The sequence below is a fragment of the Melospiza georgiana genome, chromosome 19 (genome assembly GCF_028018845.1).
Source record: "Melospiza georgiana isolate bMelGeo1 chromosome 19, bMelGeo1.pri, whole genome shotgun sequence".
In the NCBI taxonomy this organism is placed as follows: Eukaryota; Metazoa; Chordata; class Aves; order Passeriformes; family Passerellidae; genus Melospiza; species Melospiza georgiana.
In genome coordinates, this window is record NC_080448.1 from 6626478 (window position 1) to 6646675 (window position 20198).

Here is a 20198-nt window from a genome sequence, read left to right on the forward strand (position 1 = left end):
TCTATTGAGGGCTCTTGCTTTAAGATAGATGAGGAGCCAGGAGTCTGGCTCTGGTTCAGCAGGGAATGCTTACACAAGCACTGGGTGTGTTTTGGAGCACAAGTTGGTGTCTCCATGTCCCACAGTGACCCCAGTTCTGATCCCCAGTCAATAGGAAAATGACTCTCAAACCTGTTAACTACACTGATGTACAAAAGCATCACAAAACTTTCCACACCAAAATATTCACAAAAAAGTGAACCAGTATTTGGCAAAATGAGCAATAGTTGCAAGGGGGAAAATTTTTGTGTCCCCTCAAGCATATTCTTGGAACCTAAAACTTTTTTTTTCAGAGAAGGTCCCTGAAGGATTTTTAGGTCTGAATTCCCTGTGCTCACACTGCAGTTCCTTCTGTCTCATACACCTTGCAGTGAGGGGTCTGTCTCTCTCTTGAGACAGTGTGAGACACTCATCCCTCCCTGCCTGCATTTTCCCTTGCCAATTTTTAGGCAGTAACCTCAGCAGGACAACAACAGGACTTGTTCAGCACCCAGCTCATTCAAACCCTGCTGACAGAGAACTCCACCACACCAAAAAGCAGAATTTTCCTACTCTGCTGTTGTTCAGAATGGTGGGAGGCTGGGGAATGATACCATAACAAACAGGGTGGAATTAAGACCAGTACAATGGGAGCTGACTATCAGGAGATTTGGAACATGTCTTTTTTTCCCCAAGTCCTATTGTTTCTGATAAGTCACAGAACTAAATTATGCACTGTAAAACTCTGGCCTCTGACAACCAAGCAAGAGGCATTGCTGGATCTGTGGTTCAGGTTGGCAGGAGCTGGGAATCTTTCTGCAGCTCTTGGAAGGAGAGGGTGGGGTGAGAAGTGAAGACTGCAAGTCAGCCTGGCTATGGCTGGCAGAAGAAACCACCCCACCTCAGATTCTTGGTCTGTTTTTCCTGCAGTCTGGTGTGTGCTGGTTCCCTGGTTGTCTCACTAATGTGTGTCCTCTGTCTCTGCAGGCACTGGTGTCACTACACAGTCACAAGGACAGTCTCCTGCCAGGTGCAGAACGGGTCAGAAACGGTGATCCAGAGAGTTTATCAGAGCTGCCGCTGGCCGGGACCTTGTGCCAACTTAGTCAGGTAAAAATCTTCATGTCTCATGCTGCCCAACCCTGCTGCCCTTCCCCTTGGGCTGGGGGCTGGTGAGGGCTGCAGAGAGTGGGATGTCCTGCTTTGGGGGGCTGTGCCTGAGGAGCACCACTGGTGATAACTGCAGGGAAGTCACAGGCGAAGGTAAGTGTAGCATTGCTTCCAGGTTTAGGAGCTCCCTAAACACAGACAGGTCTAACTTAGAAAGGAGACATTGTTTATTCTGTGCAAAGTGGAGGTTCCCACAAATCAAGAACACTGAGGTGTAAAATATTACATATTTTATACAGGAATGTTTACATGAACCCCCATAATATACATTCTCCTATTTATTTGGGTGATATAATCTTACACAAGATGCTTGAAACATAAAGTTCTCTTTTTTCATTAAGTAACTTCTATTGTAGAAGTTATGTGACAACATCAGTTTCATTTACAAAAGGAGAACAAATTCAGCCTGGGGACAGGTAGTTCAATTCAAAGATATCAGTATTAGGACAAATTATGTGAAACAGGTTAGCTCAGGCTGTAGTGCCACTTTGTGCTTCTCCACACAGGAGGCTGCTGCTGGTCAGGCATGAAAGCAGATAAATGTTCAGAGTGAGTGAACAGGTGAGCAGGGGTGCTGGGTCAGTGGTTCTGTGGGTCTTGTTGGTATCAAGTCCCCACACTCACGGCTGTAGTGGAAATATTGATCACATACACTGGAAAGCTGTGATCAAATCCCTTACAGGCAATGGAGAACAAAGGTAATGTGCCCTGTATCTTTCAGAATGGAATTTCTTTAGACTTCCTGGATTTCAGTATCCTTTAAAGACACCTCAAAACAGAATGTTCTCTCCTCAGACAAGAAACAAAGCTTAAAAACAGCTACGTGTCAAAAACTTGCCCTGAGCCTGCTTTGCCTTTTGATCATTTATAGTCTTGGAACCTACATGTAAGAAGGAAAAAGAAGTGTGGAATAGCTGTCCCCAGCTACCACCTTTCAGTAAAATGTCTGCATCGTTGTTCTTTGCCTTCTCTCAAAGGCATTCTCAGAGCAGAATAGTGTTACCCACCCAGCTGGGAATTGGGGCAAAAAAGCCATTGTGCTCTAAATTTGCACCTAGCTTCTAAAACAATTTCCCAAATAAACAAGGCATAACTTAGCTCACAGAGCTCAGGCATTTTATTGTTATTGTTACCAATTCACCCACAGGGCACTGGTTGAGGTCCTCCTGTAGTTGATAACCTGGCCAGAAGGTGACTGCAGGCTGAGCCCCACCTCCCTGTTCTTGTGACACTGCATCTAGAACTCACATCTTGCATGGGGCTGTTCCCATTGTTGGTTCTCCAGTTTCCACTTGGCCAGTGGTCAGTCTCAGTTTTTTCACTTGTAATATATCTGCTTTGGTGTCTCTTTTGTCTTTATGCAAGGCTGTGGTTGAAACACTTCATATTTTACACTGTCATGGCCAAACTTCTGTTGAAGCTTTTTAATTTCCCAGGCTTTTTAGGCACATAATTGTCATTAGAAACTTGTGAGCTTTCACCTTGTCTCCTAAACTTGCCAAAAATCTTAGTTATTTTTCGTTTTTAACACAACTGGAATTTCACAAGAACCAAACATTTGATCTTGCTAATAGTAAAAATTCTTTTTGTGGGCCCCTGCAGTTGATTGATGCCATTGATTCTTACATTAACCCAGAGACTTTAGGAGTAGTGTGTGCTGTTGTGACATTGTTCATGGAACATTTTCAGTTTCAAATGTAGTTTGGTTTGTTTGCCTGATGAGTCCAATTGTTTGGAGACAATGCAGAACAGCAGAAGACATCTCAATTTTTCTTTCTGTGTGAAAATATCATGGAAAGAAGCTGAGGTTATTAAATATTCAAGATCTCAGCTGGTGAAAGCTCAGCTAACAGAAGCTGCATTTTTGGAAGATGATCACTATGGAGAAACCTTCCTGAAGAGATGGGAGGACATTAATGCTCTGTTCCCTTCGGACTGGGAGGAAATGCAGGACAAGAGGATGGAACCCTTCCAGGGAAATGCCTGCATGCCTCTAGGCACATATTGCATGACATTCTTGCATAAAGTAGAGAAAGACCCTGCACCTCTTGCCCAAGGATCTCTCAGAAAGCTGCTGACAAAATGCTGGAACTCATCCACTTATCATCAGAGGTAAAACAGGTCCTTGATAATTTCCCCTACTGCCACCATCTGAAAGGGAGAGCCCCAAGAAAGAGTAACAGCAAAGGTGGGATCTGAGATCTGAGAGTTGAATGGGCTGTTGGATAAGTTATCTCCAGCCAAGACATCTTCTGTAAGTGGTTGTTTGTTTTCAGCAATGAACCTGATTTTGGTAAGAGAATGAGAACAGCTGCTGAAAATGATGACTCTTCTGAGTGTGGCTGCTGTGGGCAATGTTTGGTACCATGAGCCAGGCTGTGTGACAGAGATGATGTTTTCTGAGCACACAGTAGCCTAGCACTTTGTTGCCAGCCCATAGGGATGCTTGAAGTGGCTTTCTTTTTTCTTGGAATTAAGTTGAAGTTCTAAAACTTTTTTTTTTTTAAATACATTTTCCTCCTCTCTCGCCAAAATGAGTATTGTCTTTTTAGGAACCACCAATCTCTCTCCTAATTCAGGTAAAACCCATCTCCTGTTTTGAGATGCATGAAAACTCCTCATGCATAAAGGATAGAAATAAGGAAAGCAGTTCCCAAAGTCACAAAGCAGTGTAGTGCCTTTCCTGTTAAGAAACTGGCTTTGAAGGGGCTTGTAAGAGTTTATCAGCCACCAAGATGTGGCTTCCTTTAACAGGTCTCTGGAAATCCCTGCAGAAGATGAACACAGCACAAAACTCAGCCTGGCTGCCCTGCTTGTTTCTATTTCCTCCTTACCTTGTCTGTACCAGTCTCTCTTTTTGGGATTTCTGGAAGTCTGGCTTCAGCAAGGTCAGGCTTGTTCCAGGTCTGGTAGTGGCTAAAAATGTTCTTGTTCTCTATATCCCTGCAGTTGTTCATGTAATACAAATATATCTGCTTTTCTTTTGCTAAAAAGTAAATTTGAAGTGTCTTTTGGCCTTCTCCTGTTCTTCTCCAGGGAGGTTTGTGGTGCCTGAACTTGAAATGGAGGGCACAGAGTGTTCAGTGTGACTGTAAGCAATGCAATGTGTCAGTAAGCCATTGGCACCATTTTCCTTTATAGTGCTTCTCCCAGCTGTGATTTGAAACAAACTGTTTTCATCTCCTTGTTTACAGGAGTCAGCCCTATCTGGGAGAGCTTTCGTTCTGCCAGCACCCCTTATCAGGCTGCTCACTAGCAAAAGGGATGTCAGCCAAGGAAAAAGGCATCTCTCAGCCTCGTGGTGACAGCTGAGAGGGGCTCTCTGCTACAGAGACTCCACTTACGAGCAGACATCGCTGGGGCCAGACAGGATTTAATCCCTTTCCTGTCTCCCATTCATTCCTGTTGGGTTTCTTTCCCTTACTGCACAAACTACAGCTCAGAGTCAAGCCTTTGGCAGAGGAGGATCTGTGAGATCCCAGCCTTGCAGCCCTGGCTGTGGGATGTCCTTGCTGTCCATTCACTTGCTCCTGGGAAGCTGCTTCAGCAGAAGTGTCATCATTTTGGCTGGGCTGGGATGAGCTGCTCTGTTCCTGCCCTCTGCCCCAGGCTCTTTATTTAGCTTGGGTGCTGAGTTGCTCTGGAGCAGTCTTGGCTGGAGGATTTCCCTCAGCACATCTGTTCTTGAGCTCTCTCCATTTGTGCAGTGAAGGCTTCAGCTCCTCTGTGCCACAGGCTGTGCCCTTGCAGTGTCACACTCCTGGTGCATGGGCAGCTCTGCAGCAGCCTGGCTGAATGCTTCAAACTCATGTGCCATTTTTCTGTCTAAAGGAAAGGACAAAGTCCCTACCTTGGGGTGTTAATGGGAACCTAATCTCTGGTTCTCTGCTGCCTGGATGGTTGTCCCCAGCCTGGTAAACCCAGCCATCCAAATTGTAACCCTTCTCCTCAGCAATCCTTTGGCTGCAGCAGCTGCAGGGTGATGCCCAGTCCTGCCCTGCCTGGGACACTGCACTCCTCAAGGCTCACTCAGAAGGGTGGCCTTGAAGGCCAGGCAAGGATTTGAGACCTTTCAGTTGTTGGAGCTTTTGTGACCTCCTGTGCCTTCAGACCAGCAATGCCACCTCACCTGTAAGGTGAAAACAGAGCTGCTTTGGTCTTACTGTGTTTTATGACACAACAGGGCAGCTTCTTGCTATACTCTAGTTGGCCAAAATCAGCCAACTTTTGATTAGAATATTTGTGTATGATTGTTGTGGTCAGTAGTGTCTTTGGAGGTAAATGGATGGGATGAGTGGCCTAGGCAGATCATGTGCTGTTACAGTCTTCAGAAGACAAACACTTTCTGCTGCAAACTGTTGTTGCCTTGAAAATCCCCATCTCATCTCTGGAAAATCCCCATCTCATCTCTGGAAATGTTCTTCATTTGTGGTGGGATATTCCAGCTCCTCTCCTACTTGTCTCATCCTTGAAAATTAATGTTCCCAACAAGGTTGTGTGAGTTTTTCTTATGCTTTGCTGTACTCTGTGGTCACAGAGCTGTCTCACTTCAGCTTTTGAGTCTCCTGTCTCTGCAGCATTTTCTGCCTTCAGAGATTTTGAAGATTTTCTGGGAAACACACAGCTGGCTTGTACAAGGATGGGTTTACCTGGTCTCTTCCTTTGATAAGAATCACTGAAACTCCAAACATTAAATTATGCATCTGTTGGCTTTAAACTTCACCCAGAGATGGGAGAGATAGCAGGAAGAGTGTTCTTGCAGCACAGCAAATCTGGGCTGTGATGCCCTTTCAGCTGCCTGTCACTGCCTGGTTTTTTATTTCAGTACTGTAGCTGGTTTGGCTTATCACAAATACTCTGTGCATTTCATGTAAGCAGACTACACATCTTGCATGGATCATCTTGTTTGGTGTTTTTGAATGCTGGGTTTTCTTTTTTTTTCTTCTTTTCATTTAAATTGAACACATTACTGCTCCCGGAGGGATTTTACAAGCTGGTTTGTAGAATAACAAAGAAGGAATTCTGCAGGCTCATCCAATTTGGTCTTCTGTGCTTTTGAAAACTCTGTTGCTACAGGGTCAGTAGGAGAAGTTGGGGCTCTGTCACCCAGGAGATTGGCCTGTAGATGCTGTTTCCCCTCAGTTTCAGAACTAGTAATGCCACAGGGAAATCCTTCTCTCTTTCTTGCTTTCCAGTCAATTGAATAATAAATCCCAGAGCTTATTCCAGTGCATTAGGATTGCTATTTGAAGTCCTGTTACACATAAACTCTTTTATGTGTTTAATTCCCTTACAACTCCACATCTTGGAAGAGAAATGTGCTTGGAAAAAGGCATCTGCTCTCTGAAGCACACATGGGGTAGAAAAGCAGGATGAACAGTGCTCCTGCAGCAGGACAGACAGAGGCTCTGGGTGGGTGGGATTAGAGCTGTAGCACAAAGGGGCATTCTCAGCTTTGAACAATGGCTGTGTGGTGCTGCCTGGGCACAGGTGGAGGGTCACCTGTTCCAGGGGTTATGCTCAGGCTGCTGATTGAGGCCTTTTGATCTTGCCCAGACATTCTCTGAGCATTCTCCTCCCTGCTGCAGTGCTGCTTGCAATAGCACTGACATCTGATTGTTAATAAAGGCAGGAGCTGATGATTACTCTGTGGTGGCACAGAAACATTTGTCTCTGTGTCCTTGGCCTTTTTCCTTGGAACTGAGAGACTCAATATTGCTGTGGACAGCAGGGCATGGTAGATCAGTTTGTTTCCTGGTTTTAGTCTTTTGCTGAGTTGTTTGAACCAGGTGTGTTCAGAGCTAAACAGTCTTCTTCTTCCCCATTGGCAAAGGCAGAAGACACAATGAGCTCCAACACTCCTGCAGCTGCAGGTTGGTTGTTTTTTGTTTAATCTTGTCTGCAGGAGCATATTTGGAGCTCCTCTGGTTATGTTGTTCCCTGGGGAACTGCTGTGTTTGTGGTAGGGAAGCTGGAAGAGCTGGGGTTGCAGGAAAAAAGAGCACAGCTCTGATTCACAGTGATGGTCTCTGCCATGCCTATAAATGTAAATGTGATGGTAAAGGTGCTTCTTGTCCCTGCACCAGCTCTGGCACTGGTTTGAGGTGAAGCTCTAGGTGTCTGACAGACTGGTGTAATCAGTGTCTGGTAGGCTTTGAGAGGATGGTTAGGATGGTCTGTGTGGGCATGGTGGTGTTGGGAACCAAATATATATTTGATAGCTTCTCTGAGCTCTTAAAGTCCCTTCTTTCCAAGTGCTTTGAGATATGGTTACTTAACTTGATGGATTTGAAATCTGATTTCTGAACACTCTGATTTTCTGTGGGGAGTTGCAGGGTTTTGGCATGTCTGTAAATCAGGGCATTGGTACCAAGAGTTGGAGGAACTACCCAAGCTTTGTCCTGGATGCCTTTTGATGCACTTTTGGAATGAAGATGAGGGTCCCTGGAATACGAGGTGGAAGTTTTATGGGTGGGGTTGGACCCACTGGGTTGGTACCTAACTTCAGTGCCATGAGAGAAGTAGGGAAACCACCAGAGGTTGGATTCCTTGGTTTTTGCACTCTTTGCCAGTCAAAAAGGTAAGTTCATTCATCTTGTGATCCTGAAGCCCATCAGGAAGTGATGGTGAAACTTCCAATCTGGGGCTTGAATAGAAACCAATAGGAGCCTCTGAGGGTCACTGAGGTCTCCTTGGGCACAAACTGCAATGGCTGAATGGGTCACAGTAACAAAACCTTCTCTTGTGATGTGGAAAGGAGTTTCATGCCTTCCTTCTCTGTGGTCTTTGTGCACAAACAGCTTTGTTTGTGAGTGTCAAAGGGCAAGGGAAATCCAGAAAGGGTATTTCCTGTGTGTGACAGCCTGTCCTGCTTGGGTCATGGCAGAGATCACCCTGTCTCTTTTGACCTGATTTTTGAGGCTTTGATCCAGGAATGTGACACTCTTCCCCTTTCTTGTGTCATGTCTGCCTGTTGTGTTCAGTGACACTTCCTTGAAAACAAGGGGAACACATCCTTGTGTGCTGAGGAGTGAGACTCCTTGGCTGCCATCCCTTGGTATGTCCTGACCTCTCCAGTACTTACAGCTTTGTACCCCCAAATCAGTTCATCAGTCAGCTCATGCTCCTTCCCCAAATTACCTCTTCCTTGGCACTCACTTAAGCCACAAGCAAGAGATGCTATTTCCCAAATGATAATTGCATGTGGACAGGCTTGTGTAGCTCATCCTACAGGGATCAGGCAGCTCCAAGGACAGCCATGTTTTGGCTCTGCTCTAGGAACAGCTGCTTGAGCTTTCTTTGGAGGAAAAAAGTTGCCCCACTCCCTGGGATGTTGTTGTGAAGCCTCAGCAAAATCCCAGAAATGACTCCTGACTCTTGCAGTGGGGTGGCAGACCCTGGTGGTTTGTTCTCCATCAAGTGCTTGGGGTTCTCCTGCAGAAGGGAGCTGTGTGCTAAGCACATCCCTTGGCTCCCTGAGGAGCAGAGCAGTCCAAGGCTGTGGCTCCTCCAAACTTCTTCCCCTCTCCTTTGGCAGATTTCTGTGCAGTGTTTGTGGCTTGAGTGACATCCAAGGAAAAGGCTTCCCTATTTTGCTACCAATCCTTTTTTCTGCCTCTTGTGTTTTCCACACATTTTCATTCAGGGGCTTCTGATCTTTAACAGGTATCTTCCTTCCCTCTCCTTTTCCATATATTTTTTTCATCTCCTTCAGTTGCAACACTGCCAGTGTCAGATGGTGATGATGCTTTGCTAAAGGTGCTTTCTGTGATCCCTTCCTAGAACAGGAGTCATAAATCTGCATGATGTGTCTGCACCAGCAGACCTTGGTGCCATGTCACATAATTGAGGAAAAATGAAGCTGTGAAGGACAGGGCAACTTCAGAACAAATTGGATTTGCAAACTGGGCCCACTTCAGATGCCTGAGTGTGCAATGTTGAACAGAGCTGCACACATCAGGACACTTCCAGGGAATTCAGGGTGGGTGGTAGACTGTGACAGCTGAACTCCACGCTTGTCATGCCCTGAGAAGTCCTCCCTCATTTGAGGATTAAACTAGAGCTACTTCCCCGACACAGAACTGCTGCCAAAATTCCAGTCTGGCTCAAGCCACTCTCCACACTTCATAATGAAGTTTGAAAGAGTTTTAACATCTTGGTGTTGGCAGAAACATGGTTTTAAAATCACGGTGTGGTTGGAGACACGCTGGCTCTGGACACTGGTAACAAGGCTGGAGACTTTCATCTGAAGGTCAAATCCAGCTGTGGTGTTAGTGACAAAGTCATGAACTTGTGACTGATGCTTTGGGGCTTACGTGTGGAAATGTGTCTGAGTCCAACGCCAGCACTGGGAGTTGGGAGACCTGGGTTCAGTTCCTGGGCTTTGCCAGAGCTACTCTGAGAGACCCTCAGCAAGACACTCACAGTCTTTGGTCTCTTTGTGAAAAAGCACTGAGGTCTACCTACATCAGAGTGCTCCAAGTCCTCAAACTCACACATCTGTGGACTCCTGAACACCACTGGATGCAGAGGAGCAAAGAAACAGGTGGGATGAGCTGGCTCTGTGCAGCCCATACCAGCCAAGTGCCTGGATCACAGCTGTGGGTGTTAGCAGGGGCTGGTGGGCTTTATGGCAGCTTCAAGGGTGAGAACATCCTGTTCTCAGGAGACTGTGCTGCTCTCCCTCTCTGGGTGAGGCTGTTCCCAGGGCAGGCAGCCCCGTGCTCAGCAGGAAGCTTGTGCAGCTCACCCTCTCCAGTGGTTATAGCAGAACTTAGTTTCTGTGTTTGGCAGCTGGCACAAATCATCAGCAAACAGCTTCCTGAGAAATTAGCTTCCCAAAGACTCTGCTAACCACGACTGAGCTGCTCCATCTTTCCAAGACACACATGGGCAGCCTCTCCTGGCAAGCCTTTGTTACTGCTCCTTGGAGTAGCTACCATGCACTGCAGTGCTGTCCTGGGTGCACACCTGCCTCCCCCTGGAGCAGTTTTGGATGAGATTCATGCAACCTCCAGCTCTGTTTTCCCCCAGTGCCCAGCTGAGCCCGGGGCTGTCTCTGTCTCCTCTGGCTCTCAGCAGGAGGAGCCTCTTCCCCAGGGACAGGGTGCTCAGGGCTTGTGTCTGCCTGGCTTGGAGAGAAAAGCATAAACTGCAGCCTGCAACACTGTAATCCCAAAGCTTCAGACTCTCCCTGTGTGTGCCAAATTCTTTTGGCTGTTAAATAAGGGTAGGAATTTTGAGGGGAACTTGTAGAGTACAACTTCTGTGTTTGCTTTTAGCTTCATGAATAGCAGCAGTGACTTGTTTGGCTGTATACTGGGAAAACTCTGAGCTGCCAGCTTTGACGAGCTGCTGTTTTAAAGGAAAAGTTGTCACTTATGCAACTGTCTGTTTTGTGTTGACTTCAGAATCACTGGTGCCTTGCACAGCCCTGCTGTGTCTGCAGGTCACCCTCCAGTTCCCAGAGGGGCTTGGCAGTGCTTGTGCTGTAATTGGGACCCTGGGGATGCTGTGCTGCTCACAGAGCTCCCAAACTGTCCTGCAGAACCTTGGCTGTGGTCCAGAAGAGCGTGACCCTATTTTAGATAGGGGGAGAATTGAGGCACAGGTCAGGTAGCTGGGAAAAAGAAGTTCCCTGATGTAGTTGTCATGTTGATGTGCTGGTACATCCCAGGTCTGAGGGGTGGGGAAAAGGAAGGCACCTGGGAGATGGGAAACTTTTACTGCTGAGTGAGGAAAGGCTGTTGCCAGCCTCTGTTCAATGTCGCAGAAGCCCACATAAAGGGAGAGTGTGGGAAACAAGTCATCATCTCTGCATCTTGCAGGCCATTGCATTGGTGAGATCTCCACAAAGCTGCTGGTGGTACCTGCAGGAGGAGAGGTGTGGGGAAGGGCCAGTAGAGCATGAGGGCTTAAGGAGGTAAATAAAAGCTGTTACATCACATCCACACTCTAATAGATGTGGAAGGATAGAATGTAAGAAAATAAAGATGGTGCAGAAGGTAGTCTCACCCCTGAGGAGTTGCAGTTGCACTAATCACCAAGGATTAGCAACAGGCCTGCTCTTAATAGGCCACAGCTGTGTCCAATGAGGACAAGTGCTACAAAAGAGTGGGTTAGCTGGGTAAGGAGAGAGTTGGGGTTTGCTGTCTGTACTGTGAAGAAGAAGGAGTCTGTGCTACAAGGAGCTGTCCATGAGAAATCACTGGGAAGGTATGGGACTTCTGCAATATGAGCACAATGAATAAATCCTTGCTGATATTTTGTGTGACTCCTTTTTCTGTGGCTGGGGTTGGCTGGGTGCTCTGGGGTGTATCCAGGTGGAAGATGTGCTGTGAATCAGTAGCAGCACTGCTGGATCAGGGCACTGTGCTCTGCTGACTCCTTGTTTGTGTTAGTTACAGGACTCTCATCAGGCCCACGTACAAAATGTCCTACAGAACCGTGACCACGCTGGAGTGGAGGTGCTGTCCTGGCTTCACAGGGAGCAACTGTGAGGAGGGTGAGTTATCCAGCAATGCCTCTGTCCTTGTGAGCAGCAAGGATGGACTGGCTGCCTTGAGCTGGGGTTTGTTCTTTAATGTGCTCTGTACACCTCCCAAACACAGGAACAAATCACCTGTTCCCTTCACACCCCATTGTCATCTGAATGTCACACACAGTCTGAAAGGTGGTCTTGGAAAACAGATCTTTCTGAATGCCTGCAAACAGGCCTGAATGGAGAGGGGGAAAAAATAAATAAAGAAAAGGGAATCAGTGGTTCAGAAAATATGCTTTATCCATTTTGTGTGTTATCTTCTCCCTGTCCCTGTTGTCACCATCAGTTGCTGTATCCAATAAAAGCTGGTCCCTGGATGCTGCTTTTGTAAGGTCTGGACATAAATAATGTGTGCTCCCAGAGAGCTTTGAATCAATACCTTTGGTTCCCTTTCCTACCTGCTCCTTGACTTATTGGTGTAACATTCATGTTGCACAGTGTGTGTGAAAACAGTTCCCTCCACTCAGAGGAAAAGGGCTCTCTCCAGAGGAGGAGGAAAAAGTACTTTCCTTTTTTTATCCCAATAGGGCATGTTTTACATTTTTCTTCCTAACATTTTCTATTTTAACTGTCTGGGGATTTGAAACAAGTTCTGCTTCTCCACCAAGTATCAGGTTTAGGCATTAAGGTATCTGCTGAACCTGACTTGAGAGTTCACAGCTTACGAATGGGAGAAACTGAGCCTGGAGTTTTCTGTTCATTTGCATCAGGTCAACACAGCCTGCTGAGGGGTCAGTGGGGGTGTCCAACATCTCTGAGTCTGCTGTTTGTGCTGTGATATCTTAATACCAATCCCACAATTCAGGCCAATCTCTGCTGAGGCAGTTGCCTCGTTGCAGTCCCAAAGAGTGATGGCTGCAGACAGCAGCTGGCTCCAGGCTGCTGAGCAGACAATAGCATCCCAGAAGCTCCAGAAAACCCTTGCAAAGTGGCAAAACTACCCAAAGCTGCAGTCTGCAGAAGAGAGCTTTACATTTTAACATAATGCTAAAAGAAGTATGTGTCAGACGTGTTTTATGAAAAATACTTTCATTAGGATTTTTCCTCCTGAGAAGCCTCAGGAACAAAATGTAAACATTGATTATCTGCTGCTGTGGAATGCCACAGGTGGATCTGTGATTGGTCTTATGTGGTTGCTTCTAATTAATGGCCAATCACAGTCAGCTGGCTCAGACTGTCTGAGACACAAGCCTTTGTTATTAGTTTTTCTTTTTCTATTCTTAGCTAGCCTTCTGGTGAAATCCTTTTTTCTATTCTTTTGGTATAGTTTCTATTAAGTAATATATATATATATTGTAGTTTTAATTAATATATATAATAAAATAAATCAAGCCTTCTGAAGCATAGAGTCAGGTCCTCATCTCTTCCCTCATCCTCGGACCCCTGTGATCACTGTCACAGAAGTGAGCTGAGAGAAGCTCCTCTGTGCAGTTTGAGTTTTCAGCTGTCCCTGCAAGGCAAGGGGAGCTGGGGCTGGTGGCAGAGCTGAGGATGTGCTTGGTGACCTGAGGAGCCCCTGTTTGTGCCTGTAGGTTTGGACAAGTGTGAGTTACTGCAGCTTAGTGGTGCTGCTGGTACAAAGGAGAGATTCCAGCACCCCCCTGCAGTGCCAGATCTGTCTCAGCAGAGTTCAGTGGAAATAAAAAGCCAATGTGAGCTGGTTTGAGAGAGCCGGCAGCGATCTCGCAGGAGCAGCTCTGTGCAACGAGGTGACAATTTTATACAGCTACTTTGAAAGGTGGAACTGTTCTTTTGGGCTTGGATATGGTCTGTGGAGTGTGAGAAGAAAGCCAGTAGTAAGCCCTTACTTTCAAGTGTGAGATTCTTTTTACATTTTTTTCCCTCTCCTTAAAACATCTGGTGCTACTGACAGTCCCATATCCTTGAATGAAAGAGGAAAATAAAAAAGACCCTTTCTAGTGCAGCAGTGTTGGGCCACTTAGTTTTTAGTGGTTGAAGAAGGTGCTAGTGGTCTGCCTGGCCCTTCAAGCTGTCAATTTTGAAATGGAAATATTTACTTACTCTTTATGTTAATTCTTAATTTTAGTGTCACTTGGAAATCAAAGTAAGAAAAGCTAAAAATAGGCTGGTTTAGGGTTTTTGGCAACCCAATATGAGGCCTTTTGTACTCTTTCCTTTCTGTGCTCTCCCCTGCTGCAAGATTGGTTCCTCTGAGAGAGTGGGATGCTTATCTGTGTGAGTTCTTCCTGGAAACAGCAGACAAAAGGAAACAGAAAACTAAACTGAAGCAAAACAAAAACAGTGCAGTGCTGAAGCCACAGTGAATTAGCAGGGCAGAACCTCAAAATGCTTTCATCTTTCTTTGGTAGTTAGATTCCTCCTCAATATTTCATTTCACTTGTATGTGCAGCTGGTGCTTTAGAAGTTGATGTGAGGAAGGTATGACTGGAGGCAGCCTGGACCTGCATTATTTTTAGCTTGCTTTTTTGCTGTGTTACAAATCCTTCCATTCTCTGACAGCCTCTGCTGCCACTGGCAGCTGCAGTGGCTCTGAGCTTCCATGCAACATCTTCTGGTTCCAGAGACTGAAGGGAAACTCTTCCTTTCCCAATGGGCCTTGGGACAGTCAGGGTGTGTTTCCCTCAGTGGGATGGATTAAGCCAGCAGAGAATGGATTGATGAAGCACACAGAACAGTTCTGGGAGCTGTGTGTGCATGGGCATGGATGAAGGTGGTCTCTGCATCCTGATGATATAAATCTGTCTATAAAATCTATTGATTCCTTCTTCAACCCACTATAAGCAGAGTTAATATTTGCTCCTTTTTTGTGCTGTTCTGGAGCAGTGTCTTTTGGGGGAATCACTGTAGCATAGATTATTTTTACTAGCTGTCCTTATATCAAGCCTTCCTTGCCCTTTGAAAATTTATTTCTTTTAGCATTTTATGAGGGAAGACAGGATAGGGTGAACCAAGGAAAGAAGTGAAAGAATTTGAAGCCATTCAGAGGCTGCAGCTATTTCTGATACCTTAACTTGTTGTGATCTCCCAAATGGCAGGTCAGCTTTTCTTTTGCAAAAGCAGCAGCTCAGTGTGGGTGTCTAGCCCCAAAGTATGACAGACTCCTGATGAGATTGGTTTGCTGGAAACACCTTCAGTGGGAAAACTCCCCTCTGCTAGAGCAAGGTGCTAAATGTAATTAATTTATTGAAGTGTCTCCATCCTCAGCTGGTAAGTTTAGCTTGAGACAGTCACCACTTCAGTGTCACCAGCTGACAGGCACCTACAGTAACACTGAAAGCTGCACATGTTTAGATTTAAATTATCCTGGGAGTCTAACTCCTGCATTGGAGCTGATAAAGAGCAACATTGTCTGGAGGAAGCCTGGCTCTAGAGGTGGATGGAGGTCTTGCTCTCAGTGGGCCATTAATTTTCCGAGGTAAATTTCCAACCTGTCTCCTTTTTCAAGCTGACACTGCCTAGGACTTTCTCCCTTTCCTTTCCTTGCTTTCTACTCAGTCCAAGGTGTGTCAGTATTTGAAAGATCTCCAGTTCCTTTACTGGTTGTGTACAACTGTGACCTGCTCAATGAGTTGATAGTCAAAAACCACCAGTTGTACCAGGCCTTCCCAAAGGGTCTCTTTCAAGTTCCTTGAATGGAGAAAAAGACTTGATGCAAACCAGTCTGGTGAATATAACTGTCACTAGATACTAACTTTTATTTTCCAGTTTCAGGGGGTTTTTGTTTTGTTTAAAGTGGAGCCCAAGCCCAGGACAGGAAATGAATGCACTGAGCCACCCAGTCTGCTGACTGCTGATATAAAGAACATATGGATGAGGGCAGTGCAGGGGTGAAGTGCTTTAGCCCTTGCAATCATGCATCAAGCTGATTGATTTGAATCCAAGATGATGCTGACATTTCAACTCAGCCTTTTTTTCTATATGGCTGAAAGTTCAAAGGCAAATGCAACCTCTTGGGAGAGAAAAAGTGTCCCCAGCAAGTTCAGGGGCTCAGCATTGCCCTGGAGCTCTCCAGCCAGGCAAGGTCTTATTTTACTTTACAAATATAGCATAGCTTTCTTCCTTGTTTGTTTGTACTGCTTGAGTTTGGGACAGTAGCCAGTATCTTATTTACCCCAGAAGCACATTGATGGTAGATAGCTTAGTTGTTTGGGCAAGAAACAGCTCCCAGAGCAACCTCAGCACCTCTAAAGTGATGCCATTGTGATTCCAATCTTACTTTTTCTTTTTCCTTTCCTAAGCATGCAAGTAAGATAGGAAATTTGAGCAGCCTTGTTCAAGTAATGGCTTAACATTTTTTTTTAATGTCTCCCCCTCCTCATTTCAGTTCTTGGAATATTCTGATCTACTTCTAATAACTATTATTTGCATCTTTCTTGTTATCCTGATATTTTTTAAACCTCTTAAAATTCCCATGTGTTTACAGTTTTCCAAGCAGCATAAGAAAATGAGGACTTTCCCCTTGGTATGATAGAACGCAAAAACTCTTTTCATTTTTACTGCTGGTTTACAAAATTTCTTGGTCCCAGGAGGGGAAATGCAGAACAACACTGCCAGGAAAATCTTAAATGAGTAAATGCAATTATGAGATAAAATTTATGAGACTGGGAGAAAAGACATCAAAACAAGGGACCTGAAAGTTTGAAAGCCCATTGAAGAGCTTTGAAAGGAAGGGAATTCAAAGTGGTGTTAATGGGACCTCACTTCTCCAACCTTGTCCTTCTTCTCCATGAACCATTAAAAGACAGAACTGTCCATGATGTGAAAGTGCAATACAGAGATGATGAAGTAACATTTCTGTAGTATCACAGCAATTCTCTCTAGGAGCTGAGCTTGTGTGTTCTCCTTTCTTCAAGTCCCTCAGTTCCTTCCTCAGCAGAGCTTTTTGAACTTTTTAATCTTCCCTTAGAAACAGAGACAGTGTAAGAGAAAGCAGTGGGAGTCAGAGCCATTGCAGTGCCTGTTCTGCTGAATCCTGGTTCAGTGATGCAGCTGAGCCCAGCTTCTGTCATAAAACAAAAGCTTCCATGTGAACACTGAAATTCCCCCCAAGGTGGTTTTTTCAGTGCCCTCTGACTGGCTGGGCAGTTCTGGGCTGCAGACATTGCAGAGTGAGCTTCCTTCCCTCCAAGTTTGGATCTAACAGGGATATAGTTCTCTACTAGAGACTGGTTCAGTAATTCCTTTAGGGAAATGTGGCTTAGCTCTCATTTGAGATCTTTGAAACCAAGTACAACATTTGATTCCACACAGAAATTTTTTTTTCTGGAAATATCTTTTCATGCCAAAGTTTGTTTGTTAGACACAGTAAGTGAATTATGTGAATACATGTTATAGACTATTAAGCGGAATGTGAATTAATTACAGTTTTTTAAGTAGGAGGTAAAATGTGGCAAATATCTCTGTAAATCTACCTTCAAAAATATTTTATGTGAAAATATCAAAACATGTGAATGTTTTGATATTTTTGCATAAAATATTTTGTTTCCATGATGGAATTGCTGACACATGGAAGTGGCTTCCTGAGCGCTGATGTTTGTGATGTAGGTCCCAGGTGTTGGACAGTACTTTCCCCCGTATTTTCTTCCATAGCATACACCTCCTGCTGCTCCAGTGTTCCACCTCCTGCTTGTGCTTCTGGTGGCCTCTTCAAGACAAGATCCACCAGAAGCTGCCCAAACCACCCTACAATGTGTCACCCACTTGCTGTCTGCTCCCATCACCATGCTGACCACTCAGCAGCCTTTGGTTTCAGGCATAGTTTGTGTCACCCCTGATCAAACTGATCACATTTTCTGAGGAGTTCCTGGAGTGTGTGGTCACTGTTGGAATTATCCACAGCCTGCTGAGAGCATTTCTGGCATCAGCACTCTGTGACTACTTGAACAATTTCTAAATGTTCATCTTCCTTTTGAATACATAGATTATAAAAAATAAAAATCCCTGTTAGATTTCCAAATATTTTGACGCTGCATTCCAGCATCTGAGTAGTTTCATTTCTTTGGATGTTTCTAATCTGAACAGGGAGAATTTTATTGAGCACCTAATGTCAAAATATCTGAAGTGCTAAATATCTGCAGATGTTATCTTAACATAAGTGGGAAAGCTCTATTCTGTATCATTACACTATCCCAAATGTTTTAGCTCCCATCAAATTACTGTGGTATGTAGAGAATCTTCTGTGTTTTCATAAGCTCTTGGCTTTCCCAAACACATGAGATGCTTTCTGCTGTGTATGTCTTAATTCACAAGTAAAGGACCCACCTGTTTATAGTGAATGACTTTCCTTTATGAATTTGCTTTATTTCTAATCAGGACTGAGCATAATCTTCCCCTGGGTAGGGCTGGCCAGGGTTTGGAGCAACCTGGGCTGGTGGAAAGTGTCCCTGCCCATGGCAGGGGTGGAATGAGATGAACTTTAAGGTCCCTTCCAACCCAAACCATTTCAGACTTGTATAAGCTTAGAGACATCTCTAGTGGTAGATTAGTTAGATATTGAAAGTTTTGCACCCAAGGGAGCTCCTGAATTACTTTAGAATAGAATTTGGGAGGTGTGGGTAGAATTTGGGTTCTGAAGAGCCCATCCAATCTCTTGACATTTTCTTTCATAATCTTTACTGCCTCCTTCAACCCTGAGCTTTTCACAAGCTACTTTCTCATGCAGCTGTTCCTTCAGAGCTCTTGTTTTCCCCCAAATTATCACTTGTTTCCCATTCATCCTCCCAATGATGAAATTTTATTTGCTTGAGGCTGTTAGAAGGGAGTTGGTTTTTTTCCTCTCTGAGTCTCTCATTGTTAGAGCCTTTGGGAGTTGCTGACAGTGTAGTGTCCTCTGGAAAAAGGGACATGTGACATGTTATGCTGTGAATCCTGCAAATGCAGTTAGTGCCCAAGTCAGGAAAAACATTCTCCCAAAAACTCCACCCGGTCTCTCTTTTCCACAGCCATTCCCATGGAGGTGGTGGGGAAAGGGTGGAGCTGTGTTTATACCAGAATTTAGTACTGTTTGGAGAGAACACTCCCATTTGCATAAGGAAGAGCTAAATGAGAGGAATAGTTTTTAATTGGTGGCTACTGATCAGTTTGATTCTTTTCAAGTAAATTAATGGAAGAAGAATTAAACCCACCTGCTGATGCTGTTTCCAAGTTTCCTGCTGCTGCACTGACTTGTTTTTTTATCAGGAATAGGAAATGAGGCTTAGGCCTTTGATATGAAATTCCACAGTTGGAAGGGGTGGCAATGAGTCTCTCTCTTTCACTCACTTTGCAAGGCTATTACCCACTTAACCAGCTGGTTTGTGTTTAATTTTTGAGCACTTATGAAATTACAGCTCCCTCCCCATCACTTTTCAAGGGCTTAGTTATGAAATGTGTGGATTTAATGTTGCTGTCAAACAGTGCTGAATGGGATGGTTCCTTGAGGAAGAACTTACTGAATTTCTTGCAGGAGAATACTTGAGTGGCCTGATTTGCAGGGTGCCATTTCTTTTTAGTGCAGTAATTTATTTACTTGTAATTATCTTTTGATATCTGATTCTAGAAGCAGGGGGGACTTGTGCAGATATGAATATTGGTGAGCATAAGGGAAAGATAAGGGACAAAGTTCCAGGTTTTCAGGACTTTCACACCTAGGTGTGATTCTGTTCAGAATCTTGCTGCCATCCCTTATTTCTATCTTGTCAAATACTGGGGGAGAGACAAGAACATAATTTACACCACACAAGTTCTAAGAGATCTGTGCAGAACTGATCAAAGAATGATTTGTCAGTTTGTGTGAGTGATGGAGAAATATCTTGTACTCCTGAGATTTAAGACATGAGGATAAAGAAAGATCCTGAAGATGGGAGACTTCATCACCAGCTTTCCACAGAGAGCAGATAGGTAGGCCAAGGTACTCTTGCAAAAAGTTTTTTTTTAATAAGTTTAAGCCAAGCTGTTCACAGTGCAAGCTTTTTACATGCTGAGTGGCAAGATGTGTCTGAGGGGGTGTGAGACGAAGGGGAGAGGTTGAAGGAGGCCACAGAGTACATGGGGTGGTGCAGCTGGTAGCAAGCTGAACTGGAGCCAAGATTTGGGGGTGAAGCAGATGGACACATTTCTATTTATATCTTAGGGACTCTTGCCTTTTCCCCCTTTTCTTATGTAGGTTTTTCATTAAACAAGTTAATGTGATTGGTACAGTAACACTTGTGTCTTCTGTGGTAACTACTTCCAGTTGTGGGTTGCTCAAAAATGTCATCACAAGGAGGGTTTATGCAAGAGCAGGATAAGCCTCATCCACACAAACTTTCTTCAGGAAGAAGAGATTTACTAGGTGTCTAAATCCCCATTACAACTACCCTGGGATGCTTTGCCATGTGGAAAAGATTGCAAGGAATTGGGATCCCGGTGTGGTGGGATAGAATGTAAGAAAATAAAGACAGTGCAGAAGGTAATCTCACACCTGAGGAGTTGCAGCTGTACTAATCACCAAAGATTAGCAACAGGTCTG

The 20198-nt window shown here is 44.8% G+C and overlaps 1 protein-coding gene across 1 annotated transcript in view; it reads left to right on the forward strand.

Annotated features, from left to right (window-relative positions):
- The window catches only part of COL26A1 (collagen type XXVI alpha 1 chain), a 165822-nt gene that overhangs the window by 21044 nt on the left and 124580 nt on the right, over window positions 1-20198 (forward strand). The window contains exons 2-3 of the mRNA XM_058037866.1: window positions 1006-1128; window positions 11589-11692. Of these exons, the coding sequence (XP_057893849.1) occupies window positions 1006-1128; window positions 11589-11692 (227 nt within the window). The remainder of the gene's footprint in view (window positions 1-1005; window positions 1129-11588; window positions 11693-20198) is intronic.